The sequence below is a fragment of the Quercus robur genome, chromosome 11 (genome assembly GCF_932294415.1).
Source record: "Quercus robur chromosome 11, dhQueRobu3.1, whole genome shotgun sequence".
Classification (NCBI taxonomy): Eukaryota; Viridiplantae; Streptophyta; class Magnoliopsida; order Fagales; family Fagaceae; genus Quercus; species Quercus robur.
The window spans coordinates 473668-499041 of record NC_065544.1 but is presented as its reverse complement, the minus strand read 5'-3'; the positions used below and the strand labels follow the sequence as shown (position 1 = coordinate 499041).

The following is a 25374-nucleotide window of genomic DNA, read 5'->3' as shown; positions in this document are numbered from 1 at the left end:
GCGTGTGCTTCATGTCTACCGTGAAGCAAACCAATGTGCGGATGCTTTGGCAAAGCTTGGAGCACAAACCGGCTCAAATTTTGTAGTTTTTTGTAACCCACCGCCTGTGGTGGAAAGTTTGTTAGCTTTTGATAATGCTAACTTGTTTTGTAATAGACTTGTTTCTTAGTTAATATTATATCTTGGTTTACCGGAACAGCAAAAATAAATAAATAAATAAATATAAATAAAAATAAGAATCATGTGATAAACAGTAGATTGGTAAAAAAGTGATGTTACAGTGGTAACTAACAAGTTTAAATAAGAAATAATAAAAACTTACTAACTCAATTATTATAAAAAATATTCTGAAATTTGTTTTGTGTATATAATATTACTTTTTTTTTTTTAAATGCAAGTAGGGAGATTTAGAGCCTGTTTGGATTGCTCACAACCCATAATTCAAAACTCATAAACTCATAACCCATAATGCATATCTCTATCGCTACTATAATTCAAATATCTCTTAACTTTATGTTTGATTCCAAAACTCAGTTGTGTCTACTCTTTAACTCATAATTTTCGCATGTCTCTAAGGTAAGATTGTAATTTTGGCCATTTACTATTCATAAAACTAATCTTGAGGTCATAACAATCAAAACGACAGTTTATTAGCATTAATCAGACCACCAAAGCAGAAGATATTAAAAAAAAAAAAAAAGTTTTAGCAATAAGGTGCACTTGCATAAATCAAATTCGACTATAGGTAAATATAATCTCTTAACTCTGATTGGCCTATTTTTAGTCCAATTTAAATTAGGTGGTGTGTCATGATCCTATTATCTAAGAGTAGGATTTATGGTCAAATTGCATTTATTAAATCTAATCCAAGTCAAAGCAATTATTGATTCGTTACAAAATAAGTAAAAATTAATTGTTGAGAGGGAAATTTTTGATGTTCCCAAATAGAATATGGGGCAGCCAAGCCGAAACTCAATGATGGGCCTTTGAAATAAAGCCCAAAGGCTATCGGTGTGGTATAAGTCCGGCCAAGCAAGAGATAGAGGCTACACCCTAACAAGAAGACAACAATAAAGCCCAATAAACACGTTAGTATTGTTAGTTTGTTATATTATTAGTCTTGTTACGGCATCATAGTTCAAATCAGTCCTCTAGCGGTACAGTATTATCTCCAGCAGTTGGGGTGAAATTATACTTAGAGTCCAGCAGTCAATGATTAAATAAATTTAGGAAAGTGTTCACTCCTAGGGGTCCTTGTGTGTCTTGGTCAAGGGAATTTATAGTACTTTCAACCATCATTACATCAATGTGAGGGAAAATTTCAATTGTTACAAATGCATTATATCCTTCATAATAATAATAATAACAAACAATGATAATTGTATAATTATAAGGCATGAATGAGGTGAATGTGGGCTATTTTGAGTGAGTGAGATGGGATTAACACTGAGATTGAAGCTTTTGTGAGTAATGGGCTGTTTGTGTCTAGTTGGAGGACATTTTTGAGTTGTGATTGTGTAGAGGGGTGGGAAGAATATCTGGGATTAGATGAGTGTAGGCTGAAGATGATGAGTGGTGAGCTTAAGGAAAGCTAAACCACGAGCAAAGTAGTAAATAAACCAAGGGTTTCAAAGGGAGTGGCTGTCCTGGTCAGTTATGGGACGTTTATGGAGTAGGAAGGTGTAAGCAAGGTGGTGAATGTTGGTGTTATGGTGACTATAGGCTGAGAAAGGTTGTGAGTGAGCTCAAGAGAGCTTGGGGAGCTTAAAGAAAGCTTAATAGGGGTTGAATTTCTTCAAAATGTAGTCAATGACAGAAGTTCTTAAAGAGGCTTCCTCCTCCTCCAGTGGGCTAAGGTGTGTATGTTTTTATAATGGAGTTTTAGAGAAACATTGATTGACAAGAATCCAAAAATGCATGACTCATCAAGGATGACGAAATCAAGGTTTAACTTTCCTGAGATTTTTGATCAAAAGTAGGAAAATCCACTTTGAGGGATTGTTTTGCTTCTTTGGGTAATGATGAGATTTTAGAGCTTTTTGTATTAAGTGCTAAGATTTTCGGGGCTGAGCTTTAATTATTGTGTATCAAGAATGAATCCTAATACTGCAAACTGAGATTTGGTCCCCCAAGAAGTAAGATTTCAACACCCCAAGCCAGGTGTCAAGTTCTAGTCTACTTTAGGGGGTTCCGCTAGAGATCCCTTTATGCCCTCCAAACCACATGTTCCCAAATTTTCCCTTTTAGTATTCATGGGCTTGGTACATGAATCAGGTCTTGATCGTTTTTAACATTTATAGCATCAATTTGTTGAAGTTTGGATAATTTGGTTTCAGCTCCCTTTCCGCTGGAGGTGCAGTTTTAAGGAAGATCATGGAGTCTCTTCATCCTTTTGACTTCATCTAATATGACAACCCTTGGGCATTATTCACGTCAGGCAGATGGTGGCAGAAAATTGATGGGATAGCCCTTAGTCCATTCTCAAAGGCTTGGTTCCCTTGTATGAGTCTCTAGTTGCCTTTTGGTTAGTTGCTTGTGTTTTTTGCTTGGGCTTGCTCACATGGGTTGGGTTGTGTGCACATGTTGCCATGGACTTGCATTCCTTATTGATTTTATTAGTAAATATTTTTGGGTTTTTCATAAATACTTACAATGGACCTTTGAGCAATTAGTTGTAATGTTTGAAACCATAGGACAAGTTTCAAAATACTTTTGTAAATACTATTTACTTTGATGAATTCCATGTTACAATAATGTTCATGGTTTCTAATAATCGCATCATAACTTAAATGATGAGCTTGTGGGTTTGAATGTTTACCATGAGTGTCGAAGGCGTATATTATGGATGTTGCGATGCAAATGATGTCCATGTATTTCATGGGTTTATAACAATAAATATATGTCATGGGTCTAACAATCATAACTTTCCATGGGCTTTTACAAGACGATTGCCATGGGTGAATAGATAATTCATAAATTCCATGAGCTTGTAATATTGTAATAATATGTTTAAGAATTTAAAGTATTGTTTATTATCGGACTTTTAAGTGAAATAATTATGATATAGTATTTTACCGAGTATTTAATAACTTTGGGCTTTTAGTAGAATAGTGCCAAGTAATTAGCTTGGACTTTTAATAGTGCCAACGCAAGTTGGGTTTTGATATTACCAATGAGAATTGGGTTTTAAATAGTGCCAACGTAAGTTGGGTTTTTGATGTTGCCAATGAGAATTGGGTTTTGATGTTGCCAATGAGAATTGGGTTTTGATGTTGCCAACGAAAATTGGACTTTAAATAGTGCCAACGTAAGTTGGGCTTTGATATTGCCAATGAGAATTGGGTTTTGATGTTGCCAATTAAAATTGAGCTTTGATATTGCCAATGAGAATTGAGTTTTGATGTTGCCAATGAAAATTAGGCTTTGATGTTACCAATGAGAATTGGGTTTTGGATAAATAAATTGCTATGAGTTTAAATCATGGGTTTTGATCACGGATTTGAATTCCATTGATAAAATTGTTTTGCCATGGACTTGAATCATGGGCTTCTCAAATATTGCCAAGTATAAGTATTCTTGGGTTTTAAATATAATATGCTAATAAAATTGGATAAAATATGAGTTTTGGGGCTTTTTGTGATAGTTTATATCATAACCCAATTTAGATAATGAGATATGAAACATTTGTGATTAACATAATAATAGAGTAAAAAATATTTGGGAAAACCCAATAACTTATTAGTGGTGTTTTGAAAATAAATAGGTGGTACACAAATAAAATTAGGTGTAAAAAAAAGTACCCTAACATTAATTACTCCCTCCGTACCTTTTTTTTTTTGTCCTGTTTGAAAAGTCAATTTTTTTAAGAAAACATCATTTATTGTCTTGTCTACCTTTTAAAAATGTATATGTTTTCAAAACTACCCTTAAAAAAATTTATCAAAAAATTGAATTAATAAATTAATAGGGGTATAATAGGAACATTAATAAATTAATGATTTTTATTTTTAAAAACAGGATAATATTTTGGGACAATAAAGATGGTGAGACGAGATGTTTTATTTTTGGGATAACATTGAAAATTTGAAATGGCTAGATGATAACGACGAGAAATTCTTAATTTTTTTGGGGGTAAATTATCGGCTGTGTTTTTTTTTAATTAGTTTTTTACAACTCTCACGTGGAGGCATTGAGATTCAAATAGAAGAAGTAATCTTTTAAAAAATAATTGTGTGTTTTTCCAAAAAAAAAAAAAAAAAAAAAAAAAAAAGAGGTAAGGTAGTTGTGTGGATGTTAGATTTTATTTATTTATATTTAATTTAAAAAAAAAAATTAGAAACGTGGAATAATGTTTAAAAAATTAGAAACGTAGAATAATGTAAATTTTGAGGGTTGAGAAAGAAGGAAAAAGTCTAAAAGGTCTTTTCAATTTTATTTGGTATGGCATGAAGTGAATATTATTGTGTGCTTAAATTTTGGCCCATCTTCGATTCTCATTCAATAGGAGTAGACAGGAACAAGCAACGCAACCCCTTTGATTTCTGCCGAATCATCTCTCTATCTCACTCTCTCGGTGTGTCTCTCTGTCTCACTCTAGATCTTTCTTCATTACACACACTTGTATCATTACTAAAACAACATAACCTATGGCCTTTGTTATAAGTTATAACCCAGCCAACCGAATGGTAAATTTTGAGGTCATTTTTTGTCGTTTTTTCTTATTGGTTTCATCTGGGTTTTGCTTGATTTTGATTTTGGACTTGGGGGGTTTGATTCTGACTTCTCTCTTCTCAGTTATATACTGGGTTTTTGTTAAAGATCTTGTGCGCACTACATGTTTGTCAATGTTCCTCTGAGAAATAGCTGTCATTTTTGTTGCTGAGAATATGCTATATATTGGTGATGTATGTGTTTGGTTGATGAGAAAAAGAAACTAAACCAAGGTTTTGAATAAAAATGCTTGGTCATTTTTTCATTTCCTTCAGCTTTTTCGGCAGCAAAACAGATTTTTTTTTTGCTTTAAATTAAGTATTTAGTTTAGATATGTATGTCTAGTTAGTTGGGTTTGGTTGCTGGTAAGAGAAACTAAAATGGGATTTGAACAAGAAGCTTATTATTATGGAAAATGGTTGGAAACATTGTTATTTGGTATATGTTGTTTATTTGGTACATTATGTATATTTATGGTTTAATTTTAATTTTGAACTTTGTTATATGTTCATGTATTTGTAATTTGGCATTATTGCCTTTATAAGTAATGTGTGTCCAAATTTATTTTTTTGTGAAAATGATTCTTTAACATATATTATGAATTATGATTATTGTTATTTCTTTTTTCACGCACATACACACATACATAAACAGAAAGTAGCATCTTAATTCTTATGATCCTCAATCCGATTTAATGATCCAATCCACGGAACCCTCTCATCTATCCTGCAGAATCCCGTTCCTGACAACGACTACTTCCTTGACAGAACCTCATTCTCGTCCTGTCTTTGCCTGCCAGGCTCCAGACCACACAGATGCCATGCCACTCAAATGGTAAAAATAATAATGAAAATCTGTCTGTATGTGTGTTTTTTGTTGTTGTGGAAAATAAATAGTTAGTTGTTGTTAACTTGGGCACTGTAATTTGTATTGTAGGGTATTGCATTGGCAGCCAAATGCGGGAAGCACGGTGAATAGCCAAATACTGAGCGAAGTGTCGCAGTGTGTGGAGAGCATCAATGGCCTCAAACAAGGCAGGTGGAAAGCCACTCTCACCTTGTACAAACCCCATACCCGAGGTATATACCTCTTTTTCATTCCATTTTATTTTTGTTTTTAATTGTGAAATTACATAATTACTCCACTCCTCCACCACTACCAGAGCCATCACTGGCGGCCGAGTTCCCACGAGATTTTCTAGGGGTATCAGTGCCAGAGCAGCCAAACAAGTACTACTTCATAATCCGTGGCCAACGAATTGTTCTTGAAGCTGATTCCTCTATTCAGACTATTATGGAGAAGCTTCAGTCATACAAAACTCGCATTGCCCTTAATTTTGATGTTTGTACCCCCCCCCCCCCCCCTTCTTTTTTCCATAATTAATTTAATGCAGATTTCAAATTTTGTTTTTTGCTTTAAATTTTTTGGTGATACATTTTTTTTTTCCCTTTTATAACCAAAATGGATATGTGTGTAGGGCTTTCAGTATCAACTTGGTGACTTTCAATTGCGAGTGGGAAAAGTATCTCCTACTCATTCTGAAAATTTGAGAGGGATAGTTATGGAGGTAAATTTGGTGTCTATCTTTCATATTTAACATTGTTTGATTTGTCCCTTTGGGAACATCCGGTGGTCAATGGACTTGAAGGATGTGGCATAATTTCGGAGGTCTCAAGTTCCATTCACCACAGCATTGGACCTTGGGTTTTCGGGGTATCTCATGGACATGATGTGCCATATATAAGATGCATTATTGCTTTTTAAGTGATGAATGGAAATGTATAGAGTTTGTTACTGTGGAGAGTGCATTTTGATTTGGACAAGGTTTTCCTCATAATTGTTCATAAGACCATCCATGTGCATTTTAATCATATGGCATTAAATCATTTAAACAAGTCACATGAGTTTTAAATAGGTCATGTGAGAAACTGTACATGTGGATGCCCATTTGGGTTACCATGTAGTAGGTTGGATGAATTTTCCTCTAAACTGGTTTGGAGGAAAATTCTATTATTTAAATGTTTTATTTTGGTTTTGAATGGTTGTGCAAAGTGAGGTTTAGGTTAGGACATGATATAGATATGGCATTTCAAGTCTTTTCACAACAGGCGCTTATGGAAATAGGCAGTGTAATGTGTTGCTAAGGTTGTTTCGGTAACCTTACTAATGAGCTCTGGCTTAATCGGCAAATCACACTTCCTTCTTTTACAATAATGGATGGAGGTTGAAGTTATACGTTCAAAGCCCCATTGGCTGCATGTGTAAGTAACTAATATAAAAAAATGGGGCTTTTTGGGTAACCTCGATCTGATTATGACATAGAGATAGTAATGCAAGGTGAAGTTGAATATGAGCATATACCACCAGTCCTAAGCGGTGGTTAATATGTAGGATTGACATCTTGGTGACTGTACGAAGTGTGCGCTATGTTGGGTTACTCGTATCTGCTGAATGGTTAGTTTTTGAAACTTTCAGATGGATTTCACTGAAATAAATCCATTTTCAGACTCCCTGCCTCTAGAAAGATTTGAAGTATTACTTATTGCCCCAAGGAAAAGTATCCACTGATGAATGTCATGCAATTTGAAAATTTAGTGACTCTTGCTTGTTTGGTGTTTTATGAACAATAATCTGTTTTGATGGAACTCATTTGTTCCATGCAGGTTGAGTATCTTCCCATTTCTTCTATGGAGAAAGCCAGGCAAATCATGGGAGAGTTTCTTGAGATATGGCAAGAAGCTGTATCAAAGAGATCATTACCAGGACAATTTATGCATATAGAACCAAATTTTGCAGAATATGGCCTCGCAGACCACTATACTTCCCAACACACAGCTGTTCAGTATGCTATTGTCATGGCACAACTAATTGCAACAGTGCAAGCAGTACAGTCAGTGAGAAATTAGGAAATGATAAAAGATTTGTTCATGTATGCTACATGTATGACTGCTTCCTTTTTGCTGTTTAAGTGAAAGAAAATCAAAGATTAAGGCTTTAATTGATGCTTTGCTTGATTATTGCTTGCTTTTAAACTAATAAGAGTAGAGCAATTGTGCCAAATGCTAAATTTTTTAGCATTTAGCACACCAAGTACCAAAACCATACTTTATGAGATGTGTCAAATCCCAATTTTCTTACACGCTACAGTATCCTTCTACTAGTGGAAGGGTACTGTAGAATGTTGTAAAAAAAATTATTCTTTTTTCAATATGAGAGAGGAGAGAGAAGTTTTGGGTTTAGTAGAAGGGTACTGTAGAATGTTGTAAAAAAAAATATTCTTTTTTCAATACGAGAGAGAAGAGAGAGAAGTTTTGGGTTTAGAGAAATTAAATGATTTTTTATAGGTCGTTTATATCATTTTAAGGTTTTGTAAACCTGTAATGTTAAAATTATTTGATGGAGGGTGTATTGTTAAATGCTATATTAAAGTAGCAAAAATAAGTTTTTGTGTTATATTAGCATTTGGCATAGATCAAATTATTCTAGTGCTTATTGCTCTATTTATCTCATTTGAAGAGGTGCAAGAGAATAGAGATTGGGTATGGAACATACTAGAATTACTACAAGATTGCAGTTGGTTTAGATGGAAGTTGTTAAGTACACAAGCTCTCCCACCTTGATTACCTAATAGCAACATCTTGGCTTGGCCTTAGTGGGTACAATCATTTACCAGATATTTGTGAATCTACACTTTTCATTTTGTCATTCGAATGAATGATTTAGCTGTGCAAATGCTTTGAGGAAAGCAATGTTGCCACAAACAATGAACTGGGACAGACATTGGAAGAGTATCCCCAATAGACTAGGCAAACCCAGAATCCTCTTCATTTTAGATTGTGAACCCCAAAAATTAAGCTCCAATAGTCTATCTTAGGAAATCTTTTTGGATGAGTTACAGTGACTTTCCTGGTGTGGAGATCATTTTAACTTAAAGTAAACTCTTTTTTAGGATTAAAATATTCAGTCATCTCTTTCTCACACCAATTAAAAAAATCATTAAAATAGACTGAACACTATTATTTTTTTTAATAAAATAGAAAACAATTATTTAATAAAATAAAGGCAATGATAGTGTCTATTAGAAAATGTATTTAAAAAAAATAGATAGGCAAAATGAAAAAGTGGGGTTTTCTCTCTAATTTGGGAGAAAAAAATATAGACTTTTGGAGCTTTGAGATGCAAGCTAGAATAGAGAAGCAAAAGACATCAGGCATCAAGTAGAGCAAATTATAGATGCTTGTGTGTTTGGCTAGCTTAGAGCATTCACATTAGTCTCACCAATTTAACATTTCAGCAAAAATTTGTCTAAATCCAACCAAAATATGCAAGTTCTTAGAGCAGAGTAAAAGATGATCAACAGTTTTCTCATCATACCAATATAGGCAACATTAATTAACAACAGGCAAGTTCTTCTTAATAAGGTTATCTATTGTAAGAATACCACTCCTAGTAGCAGTTCATAAAAAGAAATACACATTTTTAGGTACCTTAACACACCAAATACTCTGCCAAGAGAAGGAAACAGAAGGGGCTTTCAATAAAGAATTATAAAAGGAACGCATATAAAAAATACCACTATGATTCAACTGCCAATTAGACCATCACCCTCCCCCCTTGGAATTTTGGCAAAAACATGTTCAAAGAAAGAGTAAAATTTCTCCATATCCCAACCATTAAATTCATGAGGGAAATTTAAGTTCCAACTCCTACCTCCCTCATCCAGTGCATATAAAATCTTATAAGAAATTAGAGCTTCTTGAACCACTGCACAGGCAAACAATTTCGGATATAACTCTTTCAAAGAAATAGGACTACTCCAAGGGTCATGCTAGAACCGAGATTAGAGAGAGAAGGATGAGTGAAGAGAGAAAAGTAATAGAGAGGGACGAAGATGAGAGAATCACAGAGAGAAGAGAAAGAAACTAATAGAGGGTGACGATGTTTAGGGACCAAGTGGTCTTTAGGGACCAAATTGGTCAATTTTGAATTGTTTTGGAGTTGTTTGGTATTCGTCCAAACTTTAGGGTATGTTAGTAGTATATACCTTCTTCTTTTTTTCTTTTTCTTTTATTTATTTATTTATTTAGAAATTAATTTAAAATGAGATAAGATGTATTCTCATAAAAATACTAATTTTATTACTTCAAATGTACATTCCCTAAAATGAGTTTTAAATTTTTGTATTTTCACATCCATATTTTTTTTAAAAACAAAACAAAAGAAGAACTTTAAATTCAGTATTTTCATGAATATATTCTTTCATAAAACTGGTATGAACTTAAGTCTAGATAAACTAAATTATGATATATATAAAAACCAATTTAATTATGAAGTTAATTTTTTTTTAATAAATCAACCTACATTAAAATTACAAAAAATATTATTGCACATAGGCATACACTCCCTTTTGAAAATGTGTTTTTTAGTCTATGTGGTAGTAAGTGAGTACGTAATAAAGAATGTGTGACTATCATTACTCTTAAAATAAAAAAATAAAAAAAAATTTGTGCTCTTGGAGTATGGTGATGTGACACTTCCTCCTTTTACTGAATCATGATTGATCTCACTGATTATATTCATGGTAGAATTCATCATAAATATAAAAGGAAGGAGAGCTGTAATAGGCCCAATTATTTTCATTTATTTGTTGGGAGGGGAGGGAATAGGAGGTAATTTAGAGTAGAAAGTAAAAACCTTTAGAGTAAGGAATTGAAGAATTTGAGGAGGGTAATTGTTATTTGTCAAACGCTCTCGCTCATCTCATGCTCTCTAGAAAATACATCATATACATCACATATCAGATGTATATTTTCTTTCTTTCACATAGAGGTAGACCCCACACCTCCCTCTCACATGGAGATAGACCCGACACACGTGGAGTCTACCTCCATGTGAGAGAAAGAAATATTGTATATGATGCACGGCATGCCGCCTCCATGCCCCTCACACACCTCGTACGCCCAAACAAATTATAATACACGCGGGGACCTCAGCTCTTCTTTGGGGCCGGCTCCCCTCCCGTTACAAAACCTCCCGTTCTCTCCATTTTTAAAACGAATGAAAGACACGTGTTAAGTGAAAGATCTAAGGGCAGAAACCAAAGCCACCTCAAAACCCAATTTCTCTCTCTCTCAACCAAACCTTTTAAGCAACCATCTCCCTTGGTAAGCCTATCGCACCACCGGCAACTTCCCATGGCCGACCCACTGTCGCCCATGCACCAATGCCGTTGCTGTCCACTGCCAAGACTGTTTCATCACTTTGAAGGAAGGCACCAGGTTAGACCTCAACAAATTTCTCTCAGATTGCTTCACCGCTTTCAAGGACAATCCCCAGTTACCCAGTACCAAAATTTCTTCAGGATTTGTTTCCTCCCTCCACGTAATTTCCTTCTCTTCTTTTCCCATTTCTCAATTTCTTTCCTTTGGCTTTAAAATTGTTTGTTGGGTTCGCTTGGTTTGTTTTTGTAACTCACATTCTCTTTAGCTTCAATTGCTTTTTTTGTGGGTTTGTACTAAATTAATACAAAGAAACAATAAACAGTACAATAGGATGAAAGGTTGAATGGCAATTATGAAAGTCATAGAAAGTGGACAAAAAGAAAAAACCTAATGTTCGAAAAATTTTAAAGCAAAAGAAGACGAAATGAATGAAGAAAGAAACACGAATCATGGGTTTGTAAATTTGGTGTCTCTGAAGGGTTTGTCAGTTCCAAAATTATAGATTTCCAAACTTTTAAAGGAAAACATTTGGAATCTGTTTGCAGTGTTGGTGTATAGGCGGCAGTGGGTCTGGCATGGGAAGTTGCCGGTGGTCTGATGGGCTTACTAAGGGAGATGGGTTGCTTGAGAGGTTTGGTTGACAGAGATAAATTGGGTTTTTAGGTGGCTTCGTTTTCTGCCCTTAGATCTTTCACTTAACACGTGTCTTTCATCCATTTAAAAAATTGGAGAGAACGGGAGGGGAGCCGGCCCCTATAAATAGCACGGTTTGATAGAGACACAAAATTTTGGCCGCTTACTCTCCTCTTTCTCTATCTCTACTATTGGTTGCTCTGCTTCTGATCACACAAGACAATCTAAGGGTAACAGGTAAAGCCTTCGCCACCTTCCTAGTCTCTCTTTAATCACATTCTTCTTCTTCTTCTTCTTCTTTGTTTCTCTGTTCGTTTTAGTTTAGTTTTTTGACTTTCTGAAAGATATATTGTACATCGAAGTTGAACACACCCCACGTGGTTTTATTATGTTTCTGTAGAATCAGATACGATAGGATTTGAACCTATGACTTTCGCTCTATGGATTCCTTTTTATCATCGTACCAATACAGCAATGATTTCTATTTAGTTTAGGTGAGATTTGATATCAAGACTTTATTCGACGATGACAGACTTTATTAATCGAACTCACTTATATTCTTAATTCCTTCTGTAACCATATTTGATTTAATAATATACATTTGCACCCAATACCAAATTGTTGGGCATCATCATTAGCTATATTGAGCTCAAACTTTTCATAGAATATACTTGTGTCTAGAAGAACAAAAAAAAAAGGTCATTTTTTGGTTATGTGCTTCTGTGTTTGTGTATTTTACAAATGGTTATTGACATTGTGATTTTGCAAACTGATGTGGTTAATGCAATGGGGTGCAGAGTATAGACCCAAATGGAATATTGATTGATTTGGGCCTTATAGGTGCGGCGCCCCTTGCTTTTGATGAGTCTCCCTTCTATTAATTGTAATCCGATAGTTGTTTATATATTAGTATTTTGGAATGTTGTTTGTTTCCCATTCTTTTGTGATATTTCTATCTAAGCAACTGGTTAGTGGTTGAGTCCATTTAATCAGCACGTGTGTTTTACAAATTGTCGTTCCTTCCAGCAGGCGGTCCGTTCCTCTAGATTATATGGATCAAACGTTAACTGGCAATGAAAAGTTGGTTTGATTTTAGGATTATTTGCACTCTTACAATAACTTAGATTTTCTCTGAGACCATGAAAATTGGTGGGATATGTTTTGTGTGTGCACATTAAACTTTGTAATATGTGTAATGAATAAAAGAAGCCTGAACAACAGCCATGGCTCACCCACTTGGCTGAACTTTGGGCTTCCCCATCTACAATGTGCAGCATATTGGTATTTGTGGTTCCATTTTAACACTGCTCTTTTATTTTTAATTGAGTATCGAGTTAACTAGTCATTAAGTTATGTTCTTTTTCTTACAAAGACCACCATTCAATTCCAATGGCATCTGGACCTTCCAAGGACACTAATGCTGCCCCCAGGAAGGTTTGTTTGGAAACTTTTTTTATCATTAATATTTTTGATTTTTTAACTTATGGCTTTATGGTTATTCTACCTGTGTTTTCTGATGAATTGCTTGGAGCTTCTGCAGATGAGATTTGCACCAAAAGCACCCCCTCGTCGAGTGCCAAAGCCTGAAGTCAAAACGTAGTATAATTTTGTTAAATAGAATGAATGCATTTGCCAATTCTTGGCTTGCTTCCTTTTAGTTTGTGTCATTCTTTTTTGTTGTTTGCAGTGAAGTGGTGGAGGATGTGGATGCTAACCAGGCTAGGGAGTTACTACGACGTTTCAATGTAATTGTTCTTATCAAAATGTTTCTATTCATCATTATGGATGTACATTATATCCAGGTTCAATTTTCCTGAGCTGCCAGTTTCTTATATTTGACTTTTTCTCTTATATAGGATGGTTCCATAAGGGCAAAACCTAAGATTGAAAAGAAAGGTAAGTTCTTGTTAGTTATGCTGCTTTGTCTCTCTTGTATTCAGATTTGAACTTTTGTTAGTTCACTTATCCTATTTGTGTATACAAGTTTTGTTATTTTTCTTTGCTGCTTCTGTTTCAAATTAGCAACTTCTAAGTAAGTGTATATTAAAAGCTATATGAGCAGTTCTTTTTCTGTCGTCTTATAGCTGGAGTTAGTTAACAAATCTTGTTTTTCTTGGTAATGGATTCATGAGAACTGATGGTTGTTGGAGCAAAAATAACTTCTGCTTTCCCCGTAAACAATGGGCATTCACGTGTCCAGTCCTGTACAAGTTCTTGAATTGTAATATATCTATAAAAAGAACCAAAGAATTCATGAAACTAGATTACTGTGCTTAGTTTGAGGTTGGAGGACTTGTATATTTCTGACTTCTAGGTCGTGGATCTTCACTTAGTTTCTAGTTCTACTTAAAGCTATTACCAATGTTAGGATAATTCTTGGCAATAATGTTTCTCTATTGTGGATTACAGTACCACATTGGTGATTATGGTATTTTAGATCCATCATATATATGCTGTAAATTATAAATTTTTTTCCTATTTTAATATACACATGTTGATTCCAAATCCTTCTTTTTTAATTTTTTTTTTTTTTTTTTGCAGAGGCACCGGTACAAGTTGCATTCGGTGTTGGAGGCGCATCTCCTTCTCTAAGGTATGGTGTTCCTAGGGCCGGGAATGTTAACGACAGCAATCAAGGATCAGCCTCAAAGAGTATGTTCCCTTTGAGGCACTCTTTTTCTAATTAGCTGCTAACAAGATGTTTCCAGTGCATTACACATGTAACGTGTATGCAGGTAGTGCATTTGCTTCAGGCCTGAGAGAGAAAGAATATCAAGAACCATGGGTAGGTAAAAATGTCAAGTTTATGGGCCCAAATGACTATGCTTGGTTACTGGTTCCTGTTACCATCTCTTTTTCTTGTAGCTGTGTGTGTGGTTATTTATTGCTTTTGTTGGATGCTGCTGCAGGACTACTACAGTTATTATCCTGTAACTCTTCCTGTGAGGAGGCCATATTCGGGAAATCCAGGTATGTTTGGAGGCACATCTTAAAATAAATAAAACTTAGAATAAGAGCTACTTACCAGAGTAACACCATGAGTTATAACGACCATAGAATGTTACTGGCTTTGTTATTTATCTAAACGGGTGTCATCTTATTCACTTACTAGAAGAAAAAGGTTGCCATCTTATAGGCGGTTTGGCTTGATTTGATTCTTTCTGTTTCCTTTTCTAGTATTGAGGATTCATTCATTGCCATGATTAAACTTGGTTTCTGTTGCTGCACTATAAGATTACATTTAAGTGTATTGCTTGTAGAAATTCTTAATGAGGAGGAATTTGTGCGGGATTCAGAAACCGTAGCTTATGATGAAAATTCAGCAAATCCAGCAGTAGAGCTTGGTCTAATGGTTTGTAACCTGATCAATTAGTGTTTCATTCTTAATTCCTTTGTTATACATTTAAGGGTTGGTTTGCAGGAGGAGAATCAGGAAGCAAGCATGTTCTTTCTTCAATTACCACCAACTATGCCTATGATAAAGCGGTCAGTGACTTCAGATGACCGGGGGGTAACTGACAGCGTGAGGCGTCCTGGGGGTGCACATACTGTCAAGAAGACCTGTGCTTGGGATGAGTTACCAGCAGGCTTCATGGGTAAAATGCTAGTATACAGGAGTGGTGCTATTAAGCTGAAGCTTGGTGAAAGCCTTTATGATGTAAGTAGTCTTTGTAATAAAACTAAGAAGCAGAATTGAAAGTCATTTTATCACTCTTCACGCTTCAACTACATAAAACATTTCTTTTGTTGATAAGTAATGAAAAATTGTATTAGAAAGAAAATAACCCTAAAACACTGGCGGTGTATTAAGAGAGAAGTACAAGTGAGTCAAAGGACAATGATCAAACAAATTTAAAAGAGAAAAACAAGGTGGAGAAAGAAAAGCAGCACTCTAATCCAACAAAGTACGAAAGAAGAAGGCTTTAATTTCAAGGATATTCCGTTCTCATCCCTCAAAACTTCTGGAATTCCGTTCTTTCCAAAGACAACTACATAAGACATTTAATAGCCTACATTGGTATATCATATACAAAGTCAAACATTTTGGAACCTTTGTTGCCGATCAAAAAGTCAAAACATTTTGGAAACCTTTGTCATATGATATAAAAAATGGAAAAACTTGTCAATTACATTGCAAAACTTGTTCAATATCTTAGATCAACTATTGAGTTAGCTAATTACACAAAATTAATCGATTATATTCTTTATTAAGTTCCTATTCTTTTAAATTATCCGAGTTAATACAATACAAAATAAAAGGAATAGTGGTTTCTCACCAAACATCTAAGTTTTTTCTTTTCTGAAATGGATGCAGGTTTCTCCGGGTCTAGATTGTGTGTTTGCTCAGGATGTTGTAGCAATCAATACTGCAGAGAAGCATTGTTGCGTAGTTGGGGAGCTCAATAAGCGTGCCTCTATAACCCCTGATGTGGACTCTGTTGTGAATAGTATGGCTCAGGCTGATTTATGATAGTTCTTGCCCGTGGGCAAAATATATTTTGGTTTTTATACTTCAATTCTGAAACCATCAGTCCAAAAACGCACTGATAAAATTTTGTTTTAGTTCACATTTAACCATTTTTTTGTTCCATCACAAAATGTCAAAGGATAAGATGGCAAGTTGCTAAAGAAAACTACGGATTACTCTTTGGAGGAAAAATATAGGAAACTAGTTGAATATCCTTTTGCTTGTGATTCTAGCATGATTATTTACAGATAATATCAGAATCTTTTCAAATACAGCTGTCGTTACATTACGTAAATTATAATAGTTTTATTGTCATTTTAAATGAACTCATTGCAACTATTACAATTTTGGAAACTTCATTATCTTTCTTAAATGATGGTGAGATTTTAAATTCAAGTTATTCGGCAGAAGATTGGATATTTATCAGATTTCATTGCCATTATGTGCCTTGTGATGACATTATTGATGTTCAAAAACCAAGCTGTATGTTCATCTATGGGAAGCTCCTCATATTTCTCTTTGATTCCTGATTTCCTTTGGTATTTTTTGGGTTAAATTATCGAGTAAATAGTTCTTCATGCTTGCTTTCACATTTGTTTTTAGTTCCTAATTGCTTTATTAATTCTACACTGTAAACAAACAGTGTGACAGACATCTTGAATATTCTCCTCTTTAACACCAAATGGTGCATGAGGTTTGTGAGACATGACAGTCAAGACTTATCTATTTCATTAAACCGATCATATTGTAGCATTCAGAGCAGGAAAATTTAGCATTTTAATTACAACAGTGAAACTAAGGTGATCTGAAGAGGTGGATCTGCCTGATGGGATAAAATACTCAGGTGGCTGTTCTCCTTTTAGAAGCATAGCTTAAATCCATTCGGGAAAAACTAAACAGAACTTTTATCTCAGTGATTATAACATGAATCCAATTAATTTGTAATACTGAAAGAAAAATTTATTTTGATGGAATGATATGACTATTAAATTTTGACAGAAGAAAGGTTCTGAGTATGAGAAAATAGTTAGCCCAAACCTTTATTTGTGAAAAATTGATGCTAAAATAACAGACAACCAAGTTTACATTTGTGATTCGGAATCACATTATTTTTAACTTACATTTCTGTTATGTGCTGACCAGCTTACAACTAAATTTGATGTAATGTGATTTGAGCTCCATGTTGTGGTTGCAGAGTCATAACAGTATAAGGTGCATGAGTGTAGGAGGGTGAGAGCTCAAATGAGAAATGTTGTAGAATCATGGCCAAAGCAATCTTAGCTTCTATAATGGCAAAAGTTTGGCCAATACAGGTCCTTGGGCCCCACCCAAAAGGAAAGAATGCCAACTGATCCTTTGATGCCTTTGAAACTCCTTCAGAGAATCTCTCTGGTTTGAATTCTTCTGCATCATCTCCCCAAAGTTCGGGATCATGATGGATGAGTAATGTAGGTAGTACAACATCAACTCCAGCCGGAAGGGAGATATCTCCTATCTTGGTTTCCATGCGAGCATGTTGATATTGAGCAATCACTGGTGGATATAATCTTAGTACTTCATAAAGAATCATGGTTACCTGCAGTAGAACTTTACACACTAAGTATTCAATGAATAAACTACATATTTGTGGCTTTTAGGATTTTGGAGAAAACTAGGAGACGCTTTCTAGAGTAATGATAGATGCATCTTCACAAAAGAGGACTCTGGATTGTGTATTTGAGCTTAGGGTAACTTCAATTACCAGCTTAGAATAGCAGCGTGGACACCTATATTCTATGGGCTAACATAAGTGAAGTTACCCCAACTTTAATTACCAGCCAGGAACTGGTATTTATTTTTCGATGTTGGCAACATTGCGCTGGTAGTGGTGGAGTTACCTACTGATTGCATGGTGCACTATTGGCATCCAGCAGTCAAGGTATCAATTAGAAGGCATTTTGATAGTACCTTTCTTATCTTTGAAAGAAAAGATCGTGTTGATCCTGGCTCTTCAAAGCAAGAAAAGTACTTGAGAAATGCCAACCAAAGAATTACTTAAATTATGTTTAAACTTTATCTCCCATCAATATTCTTATATGATTGTTTGGAAGGCCTTAATCAACTTGTGTAGAAAGTGGTTGGGAGGACTACTCACAATTCTGAAGTGGGCTGTAGCTTCAAAATTGGGTTCCTTCTTTCCACAGAGTTGTAAGACTTCCTCCCTTGCCTTTTCTTGCCAGTCTGGGTGCATAGCTAAGACTATAATGGTCCATGTCAACCAGCTTGAAGTTGTTTCTTGGCCTGCAAGATAGAACTGCTTGCTTTCCTCTATCACCTCTTCAATTGACAACCCATTATCGTTTGTGACACTTGCATTTTCTGGTAAATTGTTCTGGTTACTAGATTGCAAGAGCAGGCCTAGCAAGTCATCAGCCGTGGATTCTCCAATTCTTGTGGAATTCACTCTCTTTTGGATTATGTTCCTTAGCATTGATTTGATCTCTTTATCCAGTTTCCTTCTCCTCCGATTCTTCGGAGTAGGTATAAATCTACAAAACAATGATATATAGATAGTAAGCTATTTAAACAGTGATATATGGATGTTATATACTCACTACAAAGAGGCATACCTATATATACTACATATGAAATCTTCTTTGTAGTGAACACAAAGGTCGGAGTAACAACTGTTGTATAAACTTGATACTACATATGAAATCTACGTAGTTTTTTCAATGATGAAGAAACAGAATGTATTAAGTTGATACTGTTAAGTTACCTAAACCCAGGAATATACAAGGTTTGCATGGCTTCAAGAACTAGTAGGATCAGCTCCTTTTGAAGTTCAAAGATGAGTTTCCCTTCTTCATAGTTGCTTCCAAATGCTGCTCGAGATATAACATCTGCAGTAAGTTTTTGAAGTTCAGGCCAAATATCAGCTTCATAACTTTGTTGAGGGCTAACCATCTTCTGCCATTGTTTGATCATTCTGCGACAGCTGGTTGTGAATACTGGTATCATCCCCTTCAAAAAAAAAAAAAGATTAATAAGGAGAATTGTCAAATGGGATTTTATAAGATCATAAAGAACAACTCCTTTTATGGTTGAGCCTTGCATATGGTTATAGCATGAGTAGGAAATGATGCAGTGTAAAAATGGAACCTTCAGTCTCTCTAGGTGAAAAGCAGGATTGACGATCCTTCTGCGTTTGGCCCATTGCTCACCCTCTAGAGTTGTTAGTCCCCTTGTTAGAATGAGAATAAGAGGGTTTAGTGGCGGCTTTTGGTAGTGACCTAGCTTGTTATACAGAATATCTTTCATCATCTCTGGGTCCATTATAATAAGCCTTGGTCTTGTCCCAGTCCAACACATTGATATCTTCCCTGTTAGAAAAAAGTTGAAATATGTAACCAATTTAGAAACAAACTTGAAATTGTTCCCACCTACATGAGAACATTTCTTCATGTATATTAATGACTTTGTCTGTAACTCTTTAGTTATACACTTACAAATACGTACCATATTTCTGCACCATATTTAGGGTAAATGGATCGACACGTGGAACAATCTGGTGCGTCAGATTAATGGGTTTGGACCATGCTTCAGTTATGGCCCTCACAAACTCTTTCATGTCCCCAATCATCAGCTTGTAAGGAGTGCCTCTAATTCCTTGGCGTTTCATGCGCTTCTCTAGCAACTTGGGTTTCCACCAAATCGTGTAGGAAACTTTCAGTACACCATAGAGGAGTAGAAACAATAAAGAGAAAGCTAGAGAATACAACACATAGTCATTCATACTAGTTAACATGTTTTTGTTCTTCCTAAAAGCGAATTTGAGATGTTATGGAATTATTCATGGTTGTGAACTCAAATTTCTGCAATATATATATAGCTAAACTCCATTTCATTCTTTGTATTGTAATGTTTACTTTCAATTTTTCAGTCAAATTCTTATCTTGTAGAGGACTTTATAATGCTTGTCAAAGAATTCGCTTTATAATACTGGTTTGTTTCATAAAACTTTTGACTTATTTATCTTGGAGAAGAAGGTACATTGGAGTACGAGAGAAATAGTTTAGTGGTGTGGTACATTAGCATTTTATCTTCTCACACCGATCTTCTAGATATTTTTAGATAAAGGAACTATGATACAATTTTGTTGCTTGCGTGAGGAGCAAGGCTATAGTTAAATGAAAGGTTGTGTGACACCACAAGGGTTTTTGTTAAATGATTTTGTTTTAAGGGATTGAAGAGAGGCAATTTAATATTTTCATGTCGTGCTACATATGTAGAGGTCATGTTAATCGCACTTGACATGCTTTTTAGTCCAAATTTACAACCTAATTGATTATAGTGTGTAAAGTGAAACATGAGTTATAGTTTAATGCAGTAATTGTGCATACTAAAAATTTAGACTGGTAAGTGTAAATAGAGGTATAATTTATGGTGATAAAGTGTAGTTTTCTCTTTATATGTTCATATTTTTTCTGTGATGACAATAGTGGATTGGGTAATATTTACGTTTTTTTAATATAATATTCTCTATACGGATTGCATTAAAAAAAAAAATGTTCCTCCTACTTGCAATAATTTTATAATTTCTTGTTTTTTTTTCTTCTTTCTTCTTTCTTTATGACAGGGGAATAATCGCCCTTTGTGATGAAGATAATGAATGTAAAATAATTCAAAGTGTCTTTATTATATGCTCTTATCAGTGCATTATAAAAGTGATCTTAATTGTGGACACATGTTAAGGTGATATTTTCTAATTACACATTGATAGACCTCATTTAGGCTGACTTGTGAAAAAATTTGTGTTTTTAATATTACTCATTTAATAAGTGGCCTCAATGGTGGAGATGTGCTCTTTAAGAGTGATGAGCACGCTCATGATTTTAATTTATACGGATCAGTGACACTTAAAAAAAAATTAGAAAGATAGGTACTTCTTATCTGTCAAACATCATACAAATGTACCTATCAAAAAAAAAAAAAAAAATACAAATGTCAAATGTCAAACAATCTAAAGATAAATAAATTATTTCTTCATAGACAAATAAATAAACCATTTGATGTACAACATGGAATACAGTTCATGCCTTTATTTTTTTAATTTTTGGCGAATTTTGGGTTTAATGTTTTAGTGTATAACGATGATGATACGTGTCCACTTTCAGTCACGTGTCACTATCTTAACAAGTTGAGTGAATTGAAGCATTGGGCTTGAGCTAAATCTTTTTATTTTTTATTTTTTTTATTTATAATCAATTTTGTTTGTTTTGTTTTTAGGTTTCTCTTGGTCGTTGAGCAATGACTGATCACATTTTTCAAGAGTTTGAAATTCTTGTGCCAAAAAAGAAATATATATATATATATATATATATATATATATATATATATAAAGATAAAGGAAATTCTTGAGCCATCTTTTCATTTTTCCTCTCACGTCAAGGAAGGTGGATTTAGTGGTCAAGTTTTCTGGAGATTTTGGGTCGGTGACTCTCACTCCACAGTCCACACAACACCAGCTAATAAGCAGAACCGAGTTCAATAGATGTGCACAGAACGGGCTTGCAATTTAAATTTATGGGCCATTGAAACACCAAGGTTATAGGCCTTTGCTCATGATAAGTTAAGTGAAACTCCCTTACACAAAACAAATCTAATGGTACGCTGTGGAATGAGGACATTGTCGACTTCCAACTGAACTCAACTTATTGCAAGCAGTTGGGGGCAAATGTGTCCTGGTGAAAAATCACAATTTTTTTTTTCCTTCTTGATAATTAGATGGTTGGGAGAGGGAGGATTGAGAATTTGAAGCTTGGATGTTTTCATTGAAAAGACCAAGAAATATCAATTAGTTGAACTATAAGATTCTTGACAAAAATCAGAAACTTAACTATTATTAGCTGTAAGGACATAGTTTGAATCCTAAACCCAAAAGTTAAAAGGATCTAGGTTCAAAAAGCCTAATACAATGAATTTGTAGAGAGTGGGTTGGAAAACAAGACTTTAATGAGTTGGGTAACTATTATAGTGGATCCAAATGACAATAAAGTAAAACCAGATTGGTTGTATCTAATAAAAATTGTCCTTGGCACAGTCTGAGGAGATCAGTTCTTGTATATAATTCTTGAAGTTGATTACAAGTACAGTTTTTATAGCTACGATATTTCTCTCTTAATTCTTCGATCCCTTTTTCTCAGGGTTTCCTTTCTCCTTTATACTATCTTCCTCATTTCATTTCCACCCTCCACATGTAGATTAGATTGCTGGTATTAACGTATATTATGTTATGGGCTTTAGGCCCAACTAGGTTACTTGTATAGCACACTTGTACTTGTACTACACTTTACTTGTACCGCACACATATGCCTCCTATATAAAGGCACTGATGTATATTCTTTGATTTGAGAAATACAATACTATTGCATTCAGTATTTCTAACATGGTATCAGAGCCATCGTTCTGACTTTTTTCTTTGCAGTCTTGTCTCTCATTGGTGTTATTCTAGACTCACAATTGCTTCCGCTGTTACAACTGCTGTTGTAGCCATTCGCTGTTAAACCTCTGACGCATTTCAGTCATCGTCTCTAGTTCCGGACCTGCAGCTGCCGTCGTTCAGAGTCTCGAGACCACTGCCATACCGTCACCGCCGTGATCCTTGCCCCGATTGTGTTTTTGCAGGTACCACTAAGATCGTCCTTTGCCGATCTACTACCTCGTGGAACCTGACCACCATCAGAGCTCACATGCGCCATCACGCGCTACCTAAAGATTCTACGCCAAAGCTCATGCGTCCACGCGCCTCCACGCGCCGATAGCCTTTAGCACGCACCGCCACGTGCCGCCACTCGCCGACATCATTCTTCACGCGCCTACACGCGCCAGATCTGCACCTACTGACGTCAGCCCTAGGTGACGTCATCACTGCCATGTCACCTGCTGACATCATCGTCCACATCTGCTGACGACACCCACCATGTCAGCGTTGACTTTTCGTTGACTGTCCGTTGACTTTGACTGAGGGTTGACTTTTTTTGCCAGAGTTGACTTTTGCAGTTCAGGTGCTCCTTACTCAGTTTTTCGTATAAATTTCATTTTTGCAGTCCATTTTTGCATATTTTTCTTCTAAATGAAGAATAAGGACAAGTCTTCTTCCTTTTGCAACAATCGTCGTCGACAATCCAGTAATCGTTTTTGCAATTTATGTAAACGATTTGGCCACAGTATTGAGACTTGCTATCATCGCAACAAATCAACTGTTTCAATTTCTGCTGCTACTGTTGCTAACACTGAGAGTGACCAACCAATGGCTCTCGTCTTTGCACAGTCTCAGTCTTCTGGATCCACTTTCACCGTTTCCAGAGATGACCTTATAAACATCATCGCTAATGTCATTCGTATGGTTGGTAATGCATCTTATTCCTCTTCTCTCTCAGCTTTATCTGGTATGTCTCCTACCTCTTGGCTTATAGATTCTGCTTGTTGCAATCACATGACACCTCATTCGTCTTTATTTTCTGAACTTAAATCTGCACCACACCCTCTTAATATTCGCACAGCAAATGGTTCCACAATGTCTGGTCATAATATAGGCTCTGTTTCGACCTCTAACCTCTCGGTTCCTGGAGTCTTTAGTATTCCTGACCTTTCTTACAATTTATTTTCTGTGGGACAATTAGCTGAGTTGGGTTATCGCATTATCTTTGATTATTCTGGGTGTATTGTGCAGGATCCAAGGACAAGACAGGAGCTTGGGGCCGGTCCCAGAGTTGGATGTATGTTTCCCGTGGACAATCTTCGTCTTCCACTTGTTGCTCCTGTTTCTGTTGTTACAACTACTGTAGTTTCTTCTGTTCCTTCCCTTGCACTTTGGCATGCTCAACTTGGTCACGCATCTTCCTCTCGGGTACAACAATTGGCTTCTAGAGGTTTGTTAGGTTCAGTGTCTACCGAAAATTTTGATTGTGTCTCATGTCAGTTAGGAAAACAACCAGCTTTGCCTTTCAATACTAGTGAATCAATATCAACTGATATATTTAACCTTATTCATTCTGATGTTTGGGGGCCTTCCTCTGTCTCTAGTATTGGTGGGTCTCGATATTTTGTTGTCTTTGTTGATGATTACTCTCGCTATAGCTGGATTTTTAATATGAAACATCGTTCTGAATTATTGCAAGTATATTCTAATTTTGCAAAAATGGTTGAAACTCAGTTTTCCAAACGCATTAAAATTTTTCGATCTGATAATGCTCTTGAGTACACTCAATATGCTTTCCAAACTGTTTTGCATTCCTATGGCACTGTTCATCAACTAACTTGTCCAGGTACCTCTCAGCAAAATGGTAGAGCCGAACGAAAACTTCGTCATATTCTTGACACTGTTCGTGCTCTCTTTCTCTCTGCCAAAGTTCCTGCTCCTTTTTGGGGTGAAGCTGCTCTTCATGCTGTTCATACTATTAATCGCATTCCAAGTCCTGTTATCCAAAATCAAACTCCATATGAGCGCCTTTTTGGGTCACCTCCAGACTATCACCACCTTCGCTCCTTCGGTTCTACTTGTTTCGTTCTTCTTCAACCACATGAGCATAACAAACTTGAGTCTCGGTCAAGGTTTTGTTGTTTTCTTGGCTATGGCGAAACTCAAAAGGGGTATCGGTGTTATGATCCTGTCTCTCATCGTCTTCGTATTTCCTGTAATGTTGTCTTTTGGGAACATCGCCTCTTTGTCGAGCTCTCTCACTTCCGTGCCTCCCTATCTTCCTCCTCTGTTTTAGATCTTTTTCCAGATGAGGCACATGTTCCTTCTATAGCTGCTCCTGATCCTCCTGTGGTTGCTCTTGATTCTCTTGTAGACTTCTCTGTCCAACCACCAAATATCACTGATCCCTTTCCTAGTTCACCCTTTAATGAACAGGTGGAAGATGAACAGGTTGAAGACGAGCTACCCAACCCCAACCCTGAGCTTGGGTCCCCTGCTCCTGCTCCGCCTGAAGATCTTGCACAAGACATTCCACCTCGTCACTCAACTCGGGTAAGATATATTCCTGCACATTTACTTGACTATCATTGTTACACTGCTTTTGCTACACTACACGAGCCTCACACCTATCGTGAGGCTTCCACTGACCCTTTATGGCAAATTGCAATGAAAGAGGAACTTGATGCATTATCTAAAAACCATACTTGGGACTTGGTGACACTCCCCCCCGGGAAATCTGTGGTTGGTTGTAAGTGGATCTACAAGATTAAGACTCGCTTTGATGGGTCCATTGAGCGCTACAAAGCTCGTCTTGTTGCAAAAGGTTTTACACAGGAGTATGGGATTGATTATGAAGAGACCTTTGCTCCGGTTGCTCG

General features: G+C 35.8%; 3 protein-coding genes across 21 annotated transcripts in view; 2 read left to right on the top strand and 1 right to left on the bottom strand.

Annotated features, from left to right (window-relative positions):
- Positions 1-4396: 4396 nt before the first annotated feature.
- LOC126706292 (mediator of RNA polymerase II transcription subunit 20a-like) lies at positions 4397-7712 on the top strand. 2 transcript variants are annotated; one of them, XM_050405694.1, is made up of 6 exons: positions 4397-4573; positions 5443-5544; positions 5647-5789; positions 5873-6051; positions 6188-6277; positions 7374-7712. In XM_050405694.1, the coding sequence occupies exons 2-6, from the start codon at positions 5531-5533 to the stop codon at positions 7614-7616; spliced, it is 669 nt and encodes a 222-aa protein (XP_050261651.1). In that variant the 5' UTR covers positions 4397-4573; positions 5443-5530; the 3' UTR covers positions 7617-7712. The 2 variants fall into 2 exon arrangements, with proteins under 2 accessions (XP_050261651.1, XP_050261652.1); XM_050405695.1 differs by lacking the exon at positions 5873-6051 and having other exon boundaries at positions 4409-4573.
- A 2990-nt stretch (positions 7713-10702) lies between these two features.
- The window catches only part of LOC126706411 (uncharacterized), a 38144-nt gene continuing 23472 nt past the window's right edge, over positions 10703-25374 (top strand). For 2 of the 18 annotated variants that reach the window (XM_050405844.1, XM_050405833.1), the window contains exons 1-9: positions 10716-11091; positions 12937-12998; positions 13105-13163; positions 13252-13309; positions 13421-13460; positions 14106-14216; positions 14300-14349; positions 14474-14534; positions 14825-14916. In XM_050405844.1, the coding sequence (XP_050261801.1) occupies positions 10905-11091; positions 12937-12998; positions 13105-13163; positions 13252-13309; positions 13421-13460; positions 14106-14216; positions 14300-14349; positions 14474-14534; positions 14825-14916 (720 nt within the window). In that variant the 5' untranslated portion in view covers positions 10716-10904. Of the gene's footprint in view, positions 11092-11476; positions 11802-11964; positions 12059-12936; positions 12999-13104; positions 13164-13251; positions 13310-13420; positions 13461-14105; positions 14217-14299; positions 14350-14473; positions 14535-14824; positions 14917-14985; positions 15223-15879; positions 16303-25374 lie in introns of those variants that run through there. The other 16 variants (XM_050405846.1, XM_050405849.1, XM_050405845.1 and 13 more) reach the window with 16 other exon arrangements.
- On the bottom strand, positions 17040-19880 carry LOC126706409 (cytochrome P450 72A397-like). The gene is made up of 5 exons (XM_050405829.1): positions 19531-19880; positions 19174-19394; positions 18791-19035; positions 18167-18560; positions 17040-17608 (listed from the first exon to the last, which is right to left on the bottom strand). Exons 1-5 carry the CDS (start codon positions 19817-19819, stop codon positions 17183-17185), a joined length of 1575 nt encoding a protein of 524 aa, XP_050261786.1. The 5' UTR covers positions 19820-19880; the 3' UTR covers positions 17040-17182.